Genomic DNA, 12,238 nt, shown 5'->3' with positions numbered 1-12,238 from the left:
ATCCAATTTTAGATTATTTGAAAAATATTTTATTGAATAATTGAGTGAAAATGAGTAATATGTTTTGAGTTTTTTCACTTTTGTATAGATTAGTAAATTATAAAACAATTGAACAAAAAATAGTTTTATGACTGAACTTTTCACTTATGTTATATTGATGTACTAGTTTATAAAACAAAACTGGCAAAATGTGAGCATTGTGACTGATGTTGTTTTTTTTTTTTTTAACTTGAAGTGGTTTCTAAAATGTCTTTGTAACGTAATATACGTTTTCATAAGTGTGGGGTTTTAGGACTTAGTGTTTCTGTGAGTGAAGGTTTAGACAATGGTTTGAGCAAAAACTACTTGTAAATGGTGTTTAATCAACATTTTATCCTTATGTTGAATTTTCAGAAGGTTTTAGAGTAGAGATTGAAGTGTTGATTAAGACTGTATAAGAATAGACCCTATTTAAACAGACTTTCATGGAAAAACTAGTTGTAATACCATATGAGTTAAGAAAGTTTATCATTAGCAAATTTTTCTCTATCAATTCAGTTGTTTAGAAGGATTATATAAATAAAGTAAAACTATTGTGATAAATGATATGAAGTTAATTTTTGTAACTTGTAGATTTTGACAATTTTATGATTTTTGTCTCTCTTGTGTTTGTTTATTTACCTTGATTTAGTATAGTTTGAATACAATTAACATGTAGAAAAGTAATTATATTTGTTTTGAAGTTTAATTGGAATTAATGACATAAAGACAATTTTCTTTTATACATATTTGAATTACTTTCATTTGTTTTTGTTTAAATTAGCATTTATAGTCAGAAGAATTCAGTTGGAGTATATTATTGTATGCCATAATTATTTAGTTGTTACTGTATTTCATCAGGTAAATTTGACTGTCATGGAAAATATTAGATTATGGTAATAAAAATAAGTGTTTACAATAAAATCACTGACCATGAGACTTTTCATTAACTTTCTATTAGGTTTTTAAAACTGTTGTTTGACTAGAGTTGTTTTTGTGTTTTTGAGAGAAAAACAAAAAGTTCAATTTTTTGAACCAGTTATTGAAGGCTTGTTATTTCTGTGTTTGTGTTTCAAGTTAAAGGACTGGTTTATGTTTACTTGTAGTTTGAGATGTATATATATTTGTATTTATTGTTTGATTGTGTATTATTTTTACATGTGTTAGTGTAGTGTTTGTCTAAATACATTCTGTTGGTATATGTATTCAATACAGTATTTAACTGTATTTAAGATGTAAGATAATGTATCGTAAGTGTAAAATACACAATACAATTGTTTGAATATAATTTGAGAGTCTGTTTGTTTTGGTATTTAAATAAATCTTAGTAAACGATAAATATTTATTAATCTGATTTTTATCTTGTAAATAATTTGCAAGATCTAATTCAATCTAATTTAATGAGTCACTTATGCATTAATTTAGAAATATTGCATTATTACAAAGATAATACATATAGCAGTATTATAATTATATCTTATGATCATTATTGTAAAATGTATGGATTTACTGTTACATTTAACCCTTTCCATGCAAAAATCATATTTATCTGTCTTGACATATAATTTATAGCTTTTTGGTGTGACAAATGGTATCACCAACATTTTTCTTCATTGTGTGATAATTGAGATACTCAGACATCCTTGAATTTTTTGTCTTGGTTCCCCAAATGTGTAAATCAATGAGCAAAAATCCAACTAGTGGATTTTGATATTGAAAAACCACTAAACAAAAGGTCAAATTCTAAATTTCATATTTTAGTGGAAAACTGACACACTCAGAGTATGCACCCAAAATTTAATTATGTGCACTCAAAGGGTTAATGGAAACATTATTTTGCATAGTTGCTGAGAAATGTTGAAAGTTGATTGTGTATATGATTTACACGTTTTTTATATAGAACATTTTCACATGCAATCACACAAACAAGAATAGATGAAATTTGATGATTTAATTTTTTTTTAAACTTTTTTCCTAGAAACTGTTGTTGGAGAGAGTGTTGTTGTTATCAAGAAACTTCTACAGATGCAGGTTTGTTGTTATTACTTACAAATGACATGGTTGTTATAAACATAAGTTCTTAGCATATTCTGCCTTAATACTATAGTCATAATCAGATTTAATATTAATAGAAACTTGATTATTTTGTTTTTGATTCTGGAAATTTTTTGTGCTAAACATTTCTATTAAATCTCAAAGTCCAGAAATATACTTTTTTTGCAGCTTGTACATGCCGATCTTACATGGTGTTTCAAATAGTTTTAAAAAAAACTGTGATCTATACAAATACACACATAATGATAATAATAAAAAATTCTGATCTGAGTAAGCTGTGTCCTTAGTAGTAAACTAAAAATTAAACTTGCACGGTATAGTTAATTAAATATTTTCTTACATTTCTGTCTACAAAGATTAGAATGTACTATTTCATTAAGTGTGTGTACTTTCACTGTTAATGATATTTTTGTCCATAATCTCAGTTAATCATGAGATTTTTCCATCTTAGTTGATCGTTAGGTTATCTTTAAATATCTATTTTGTGCTGCCCATGCCAGAAGGCTGAAGTTATAGCTGCACTCTTTGAGTCAGGCTGGGACAATACAGTGGTGGTTTATTTTTTTATTTGTTTTCAAAGAGCTTATGATCTCTAGAGTACAAATGTATTACTGTTAGATGAACAAGATTGGTTGTTACATTTGTTCTTTTGAAGAAATCAGTGATCAACCTCTATTACAGTAAAGTTTCTCACTTTCAACACCTCGTACAACCAGAACAACAAAGATTGACTGCCTTATTATTTTATCAAGTTTTTACAATACTATCACTACTAAAAGGAACGAAGCACTTTATCAGACCACATTACATATTTCTAATTATTAACTGGGCTTAATTTGCACTGCTGAAATTGTGCTTTCCTGTTGGTAACAAAACACTAATAATTTCTCGAAGGAATGAGTAATGAGGAACATCTTGACATCTGTTGCATTTTAGAAGCCTGCCTAAAAAATATCTATCTATTACATGTTCCCAAAGAAAAGACATCACAGATAGCCATTTGTTTATAGACATGATATAACTAATACTGATGCATTATTAAATTTATATACTTATAGGGTCTACATAATTACCCGACAAATAACTTAACTGATCTATTATTCTTCACATGCAAGGAAGTTTAATGTTTTAAAAGTGGGTGGTGGAACTGTAAGAAATTGATTAGTTATTGTAGCTAATCATAAATATCACACACCTTAGTGGCCTTTTAATTATAAATCGTGTTCTCTTTCCAAGACGCAGTAGATATTTATATACCAAACTTATTTAGTTTCAGATCAGCTTTGGAAATTAAAGACTTTTATATTTTGAGTTCTCTTGTACCTAGTTCTAGCAATCATTCATTTAAATGAGTTCATGTCAGCTGCAGTCATGAAGTACACTAGATGCACTTCCACAGGGTCCTTGAAAGTGTTCTGCTTGAGAGTAAATAAAAGCAAAATCAGAGTAACAAATATTTTTATTTCTTACTTCTATAGTTCATATGTTATTCTGTGTTGTAGCTTAAAGAGTGCATGTTTATCTGATGTTACAACAGTATAAATTGCAGTTTTAAGTGTCCCTTACATGACATTATTTTAGTGTCTACTGACTGATTGACAGGCAGAACACTACCATATAATATGAGTGACTAAAACAGGTGACTATTCCAAGCAACCTTTGGCCCCTTTTGTGGAAATAATTTATGGTGCTTGATTTGTTGATTGTTCTTACATATCTATGCTCACTTGTATATATTTGAAACCATCTGGTAGTTGATTCTGTATGCTTACAGTTAAAGCTAAGACAACTAAATTTCCATACTACAGTTGGTAATTTTAATGACAGTACTTTTCTTTATAGTAGAAAACTGTATTCTACATTCTGATTTCAGTGTAACTTTTAAGGGTATATGGCTAAATTCTTTAGATTAATAAAATTTTAATTGTTTTCTTACCCTTAGGATGTGTTGAACCTTATAACTCAGTATTATTGTTACCAACTGTTTGTTTGTTCTTGTAAACTTTATATGAGTACTTCTGTATAAGATAGTTTCCTTACAAAGGTTTAATATTTTCTAGTTCTGTATGTTGATATGTATGTTTGCAACAGTTAACTTATATACAAGTAAATCAAGTTTTAACCAGGTTTCTATTGAAAGAATGTAGTAAACCATCAGAATCAAAATAAAAACCCATAAATGTGTTTTAGTGATGAACTTCGCATTCAAGTTCCTTTTTCTATATTACTATGTTTGCAAATGGAAGTTTGTTCTTGCTGAAGTTACAAAGTAAATATATGTTAGTGTTCGTTTTGATCTCCCAAAACTGGTCTATTTGTTCTGTTTCATTAGTCTAAATATATAATAGTAGATAAGATAAATGCCTATGTGAGTTGTTTTTTTTTATATTTAACCTTCATGAAATCAAAAAAAAAGAAAAATTTGTGAGTGATTTACCAGTCTAAGTCTCTATATTTGATTATACAACATGTTATTCAATACAAATGCAACTCTTTTTATAGCAAACTACAGTACTTTATTGAAATATGTTGTGGAAGCTTATACTATTGCTATGTCTGATAGATTAAGCCTAGTTCTAGTGTCTGATGGATTAAGCCTAGTTGTAGTGTCTGATGGATTAAGCCTAGTTGTAGTGTCCCTTCAAGTTGAATATTTGTATACCGAGATTCTACATGTAATGCAAACTCTTATTGTATTGCACATGTTTAATTTCATTTTGTGCTGGTTACACTTTACATAGTCTAACTTTTAATATAGTAAGCATATCTTCAAGAAATTTTGCAGATTTTATCCATAAAAAGTGCAAGGTTTCTATACTCAAAATATCAGATTTTCTAATTACCTTGTAAGATTATTTAAAGTAATATTTCTTATGCATTTTTTCTTTTAGAGTGTTGACTATCCAACATGCAAAGTAACTTTGGATTTAAGATTAAAAATACTTTTGTGGATCAGAAAAATTTCACATGCAAAATTTTTATGACCTTCAGATTCATAAATCTGATATACCCATTGTATATCTATGGGTTTGATTAATTTGGTCTAGTAATAAGGATATAAAAAAATTGGGAAATAGATATAAATTGTTTTTTTTTCATTCCAGAATTAATAGAAGTTATAATAACAAACATGTGTTTATTATAAATAACTAAATTCTAATGACATTATAAATTTATATATGTGTTCTTATTTTATTGACCTTTCAGCTGTGCCTGACTAACATTTCAGAAGCTGCAATGACCATGTTGAAAGGTACACTGTAAAAGGTCATGGCATTCAAACTTGCAGCTACTCCAGTATACATAGGGTTAATATGTGAAATTGTTCTAAGTATTTTATCAAAAATCTTGCTAACATATGATTACATATATTGCAATATTATATACAATGAACATTCTTTATATACAATGAACATTTTTTATATATGGTAAACTCCATTTATAGAATACGAGTGTCAGATTTTATAGGGGCTGGATTCTTTGCAGTAGATGTCTTTGACTTGTTGATAAGTTCAAATAACAAATGGCCAGTATACAATACACTGTTGTAAAGTAATATATATATTCAAAACAAGTTAAACTTGTGTACAAAAATTCTTTACACTACAGGACATCACAACTGTATCTAAATCTCTAAATAATAATTATTATTTTTTACTGTTATCACAATATAAAATTAGTAATAATTTCCCTTACCATAGTCATTTGTCACTTTTAAGTAAATTGCAGAGTTTAAAAGTGCTCCATCCAGCTTATGAATCTAGATGTGTCATTTAGATGCTTCTCACACATGGATTGCTAGTGGATGAATGGAAGCAGGCAGTCGCAGTTGATCACTGCAAATTGATCTTGTGTGTGTGTGTGTGTGTGTCAAATTATCATTAGAAAACCAGTGATAGAATTGCTCAAATACCTGTACAAGTTATACATCTACAACAGAAATATCACTGTTATATATCACTTCTGGGTCACTGCAATTATAAGACACTTACTTGTAGATTAAATCAACCTGTTTTGGTATAGTACTTATGGCACTTGAGTCACAATGTGTGGGTTGTGAGTTTAAATCCCATTACTGAACATATTTGTCCTCCTAGCCATGAGGACATTGTGATGTGTGATAGCCAGTCCTCATTTTTCTTTGGGAAGAGAGTAGCCCAAGATGTGTTGGTAAGTGGTGTAAACTAGTGATTATAAATTATAGATAGTTAGCATGGATAGTCCTCAAATAGTTTTGTACAAAACTCAACAAACAAACAAATAAACCAATGCAGCTACAATGGACAGTTTATCAGTATATTAATTTCACAAGTGTATAGTTTTCTGCTTATAGCCAAAACACAAAAGAGCTCACTGAAATGGTGAAAAAAAAACATTGAACAACAGTGATAAGTATTCTTTTTCAGATAAGTTTTGCTTTGTCTTGCAGTCGGGTATTAAACATTTGGAGAGTAGAACCAGGTATATATCTGTTCCTTTTCATACAATAAAATGTGATGCATGTAGTGATGGTAAAATTTATTACAAATTCATTTTTTCACACTTCATTTCAGAATAATCTGTTTTTATAACCATAATGAAACACGTGGGTGCAAATGTTTTTCATGAATGATGCAACACTACCTCATTATTAATCAGCAGTTTCATAGGCATATTTAGGTATTGCATCAACCATTTTGTGGTTATTGATAGAGGTTCTTACTAAGAGTCAACATAGAAACCTATTTGTTTCATGTGTATGATGCTACCTGGCCAAGGGTTGCATCCTGATTCCACAAAAAAAAAAAAAGCAATCATTTATATGAACAAAGAAGGACTTTCAACGAGGCAGGTTGCTAGGATGATTGAATTGACCTCTAAACTGTAAGCTGCTGGATGGAGGGACATTGAAAGACTGGCATTGTGGAGCACTGTCCACAGATTTTAAAAGAGCATAGAAGGAAATTCCAGTGGTCATTGTTACCATGTGTATCATCCAGTTTCATTTGTGTTCAGCTTTTCTTCTAGCAAAATGGCCAAGAAAGAATTCCTTTCTCGCCAACAAGATAAGGTTCAAGGGGGCCAAAGAGCAGGTTGACGATTGAAGTAATGTTGAGCAAAGTGATCTTCTCAGCTGAATCAAAGTTCAACCTGAATGGGTCTCATGGGAAGCACTTTGTATGATGTCATTATGGAGAAATGTTTCATCCAGAATGTTTGAATACAGTGTGAAACATCTGCTGGGTCAAGCGATATGGGAATGTATCTGTGACTAGGATGTGAGATACCTGTATTTTGAGAAAGGCACTGTCAATGCAATCCTCAAAATCAAAATCAAAATTTTTTGTCATCAAAATCCTCAAGTCCCAGTTAAACCCAATAATTCAGAATCATTTTAGTGGAGTTGACCAGTGCAATTCCAGGATAACTCTGTTCCATTTCAAATGGCTAAAAATGTTGATAATATCCATGCACTGTATGATGTAAATGAGAAATAGAAGAAATTTTACTCTGTGCATATTGCAAAGGCATTGTATGTTTTATTTCATTGCTTCAGGAAAGGACTGTCTTTGAAGGGAGGAAATCAAGATACTATATTGCTTATGTAACAGTCCAAGTCTCAATCCTATTGAAAATTTCTCAAAGCCAGTGAGTAAAACAAGAAACCAAGAAGCCCTAATTCATGTGCTGCATCATGAACCACCCTTGCCTGTATTCAGTTCCTTATACACCCCGTGCCATGAGGATGTCAGAGTCAAGAAATGGATTTTGTGACCACTTTTTGTTCAGTACATTATCTTGAAATATAGCTATTCTTACTTGGAGAACACTTTCTTATTTGCTGGGTATTTGTTGATCTTTGCCTGTAAGGTCTTTATCACAGTTGGTTTGTTAATAAAGATGTATATACATGTTTGAGTGACTGAAATATGAGTTGGCTTACGACACAATGTCCGTAACTGTTTTGCACTTGTTCTGACTTTTACAATGCATAATCTCTTAGAAATTACAGGAACTAAGAAAAGTATGAAAAAAATTAGGTGATGCAATGATATGTTTCACCACTGTAGGAACATTTGATTTTACTGTTAATATACAGAATGGGTTGACACATTTCTTGAAGAACTTCAATCCTGTTCAACATACTGAAATGCTCAATAGGAAATGCATAGTATCCAATCAAGTGATACTAAAGTTACCCTAAACAGTTCATACAGAAGGGTTGTTGAGTTTACCTGAAAATTTTATTGGCATTCATTTTAAACATGCAGCATTGTTACCACACTTCACCTTCTATTTATTTTAATCCCACACCAAACTGAAGTGAAATCTCGCAGACTTTTGACAAGTGTATGCTGAATGATCAGTTACTTGCTATTTTGGATCACATGACATATCAGTGGATGCCTGATTTATGTAAAAATGGAGTGAGGAATGATTAATATTATTTTTACCAATATCATAAATTCCAGTTATTTTTCAAAGTTTTGTGTACTGTACATTGGTGTTCTTCATTTTTATTAATTAATGTTTAATGAAGGAATTAATTAAGTTATTTTGAATATATTACTTATACTGCTATCTGCATTTTATTTTTATCCAAGTTTATAATGAGAAGGAAAACATTTTTAATATAAAGTCATTATGCTTTTTACTTGAAGTATCATTTGCCATCTTTTTATCCATAAAGGAATTATGAATAACACTTGTTTCTGTAAAAATTTTGTGACAATTTATTATAAATTATTTTTCCAGCCAAGTGAGCACAAAGACATCATCATTCACATGACAAGACTTGTTGATAACATCACTGTTCCTTTGGCTAAAGCTTCAATTCTTTGGCTTTTAGGAGAATATTCTGACAGAGTTCCAAAAATAGCACCAGATGTCCTTCGGAAAGTAGCAAAAACGTTTATTAATGAAGTGAGTAAAAACTTTTTTTTTATTAATCAAACACCCTTTCTTATTTTTCTGACTTTTTATTTAAATTAGTTTAAATTTTTTGGGTAAATTGACAAAAGAATACATTTTCATATAAAGGTAAATACCATATGGTTCCCTCAGGAAATTTCATTATGTCATGTTCTTGGTCCTTTATTGCTTAAAATTATTACAAAGTTCTGTATTTCTATACCAGGAGGAATGAAGGACTCTTAATATTTCAAGAGTATAAGGACATGTGAAGACAGTAATCATTGTCTGATGTTTTGTTTATATTTTGGTAAGGGCTAAAAAAATTTGTATAATACTACAAGTTCATATTTTAATATTTTTTATTCAACCATTTACCAGTTTACTAGGAAGATCAGTTAATTACTACTCTCAACTCTACAGTAAAATAAACATGATTTTCATATCTTAATAACTGTCATGAAACTTGTTTTAATTTATCATTATATATTTTTTTATATCAAATCTTTTGCAGGAGGACATTGTAAAACTTCAGACTTTGAACCTAGCTGCCAAACTATATCTTACCAATTCTAAACAGACAAAGCTTGTGACACAATATGTTTTCAACCTGGCTAAGTATGATCAGAACTATGACATCAGAGATCGAGCTCGTTTCCTGAGGCAACTTATCATGCCTCAAGGTGAAAAGGGAACTGTTCTTGCAAAGTATGCCAAGAAGATTCTTCTTGCCTCAAAACCAGCACCCATATTGGAGTCACGATTCAAAGGTTGGTAAAATTGGATAGATTTATGTTTCAGTTAAAGTTGTTCTGTGTCATCTTAATGTTTATTGTGGTTTCTTTCTACAACTAATGTCCCTAGCTGTAGTATGTTGTTATAACTGTTTTTATGTCACTGAAGCTTGGTATGGCCAATTCCAGTATGGTGGTAGAATATGGAGACATATGTTGATAGATCAAAGAACATTGATGTGAGAAATGAAGTTTATTAATTAAGGAAAACAATGATAAAACTTTGAATAATTTTTTTAAAAGTAAAACTGATGTGTTACTAAGAATAAGATAGATTATGATTACTAAAATGCTCATCTAGCAATCTGATTTTTTAACACTAAAATAGCACTGAAGGACAGAGGTTTCATTGTATCTAAAATTAGAGTTAATAAATAAAAAAGAATGGCTCAAAATCTGGAACTGATTCTGTTAATGCTTTAAAGATACTAAAATATGATGCTCTAATAACATTTCTGTAGAATTTAGTGTTGTTGCTATCCATGTTACACTTTTTGTTTAAGCTCTGATTAACCTTGTTCTAGTTTAGCAGTTACTTACATGCATAAAGAGCATATTGAAGTTAATCTCTTTGTAAATTTTGCTTGCAATATACTCATCAGAAAAAAACAAACAAAAATTGAATGTGAACAGAGCTTAATGTTTATAATTTTTACAAACTTGATATAGTATTATCAAAGGCAGGTTCAAAAACTAGTATTGTACATAAGTTAAACTCATTTGTGATTTATAATGCAGTGCTGTGTTTTCATAACTTATCATAATAGCTCTAAATGTCTGGTTAAATTATCACAAATGTGATTTCTCTCTTTTTGCTACAGATGTTTTAAAAATAAGATTGCTCATACTTGTTACATCATACAAATTGTAGGATCTACTAAACTTGTGCACAGTAGATAACTTACTTGTAAGTTACAGGTTCTGAAGAGGATATAAACTTAAGGAAGCTTATAGCTTCGTTCAGGATTAACTATCTCTTGAAACAAAACGTTTCTCACTTACTTCACTTTGCTAACAGAGAAATTTGTAGCAAAACGTTTTGGTTCACAATATATATATATATATATGTATATATCAATAAATATATACATATATAGTCAAACATGTTTACAGTGTGACTCAGTTTGAACATTTTTTAATTTTTTTTGTTGATACCTTAAAGATCTAATGTAAGTTATAAATTTATTTTATTTATTTATTGTAGACCATGATCAGTTTCAGTTAGGATCTTTGTCTCACTATATAAACGCAAGAGCAAGTGGTTATCATGAATTGCCACATTTTCCTGAAAATGCTCCAGATGCATCAGTGCGTAATGTAGAGGTTGTGATGCCATGGCAGGAGGTGCACACTACAAAGAAAAAAAAACAAATTTTGAAAAAAAAAATCTTTCTATTCAGAAACTGAGACAAGCTCTCCTGATGGTGATGGTAAATATCTTCTTTTCAGTGCATTTATTAGAATTGTAAATTATTACAGGATAAAACACTTTCTTTACAAGTTCCTCATGAAAGTGAAGTTATTTTTAATGCAGTTACATGTCTTTTGTTTTTGCTGGCTTCAGAAGGTTAGTGTAATTTTGGTGATTACAGGTAATGCAATAATTCTCTGAAACTGGCAAATCTGTTTACATAAAATGTTTTTCGTAATTCAATATGTACATCTATATCAGTTCTCAAAATCTAGGTTCAAGGGCAAAAAGACACACTAATGTTTCAATGAATCATTGTTTTGAACTCTACTCATTTTGATGTCGTTGATTTGACTTTGAGGTTATATTTTGAACCACAGAGATTTAAAGAGGGGAAATCTTGGCTCGTTGAAGCTGTTGAAAGAAAGATAATGTGAGTTTGAAATGAATTTGTGGATTTTGGTGGTTAAGCTTGGTATGGTGTTCCAACTTTCTTTTGCAAAGAAATGTGGTTCAGTGCAATGGATGTTGGTTATCTGTATAATTTAATGTATACTTGTTGAACTGCATTTTCTTTTTAAAACAGCATCAGAGACATCTGAACCTGAAGAATCAGAATCAGAAAGTAAAAGTAGTGCAGAGGAAGGAAGCAGTAGCAGTAGTAAATCTGGAGCTGATAGCAGTGAAAGTGAAGCAAGCAGCATGTCTGAAAGTGAGTCTGATTCAGAAGAGTTGAAACTGAAAGATAAAGTTAAAGCAAACAATAAAAGTTCTAATAGCGAATCAAGTAGTGAAGAAGATTCAAGTTCTGGGGATGTTGATGAGTCCGATTCTAGTGGATCAGAAGAAAAAAACGAAGCCAAAGGTACATTAAAAAAATTCTGTTAAAATGTGTATTCTAGATGGATCAGTTTCAAATATGTGAGATCTGCTGCTGCTCTTTAAAAAATGGAAACTAGTATAATAGTTGTTGATAGCTAATGCTTTTTATCTGTTGCAAAGTTGGACTTTTACTTCAGAATCTGAATTTATAATTGATATGGTGTTTTTGATCATAATTAAAAACACA

The 12,238-nt window shown here is 30.2% G+C and overlaps 1 protein-coding gene across 1 annotated transcript in view; it reads left to right on the top strand.

The window, feature by feature from the left end:
- Positions 1–12,238, top strand: part of LOC143249844 (AP-3 complex subunit beta-2-like) — a 92,967-nt gene that overhangs the window by 56,936 nt on the left and 23,793 nt on the right. Inside the window, 6 exon segments of the mRNA XM_076500389.1 lie at positions 1,997–2,049; positions 8,809–8,976; positions 9,479–9,734; positions 10,963–11,135; positions 11,137–11,182; positions 11,810–12,034. Coding sequence (XP_076356504.1) covers positions 1,997–2,049; positions 8,809–8,976; positions 9,479–9,734; positions 10,963–11,135; positions 11,137–11,182; positions 11,810–12,034 — 921 coding nt within the window.

The sequence above is a fragment of the Tachypleus tridentatus genome, chromosome 4 (assembly GCF_004210375.1).
Source record: "Tachypleus tridentatus isolate NWPU-2018 chromosome 4, ASM421037v1, whole genome shotgun sequence".
In the NCBI taxonomy this organism is placed as follows: domain Eukaryota; kingdom Metazoa; phylum Arthropoda; class Merostomata; order Xiphosura; family Limulidae; genus Tachypleus; species Tachypleus tridentatus.
Note: the sequence above shows the minus strand (reverse complement) of the source record. Positions and strands in the feature narration are given on the sequence as shown.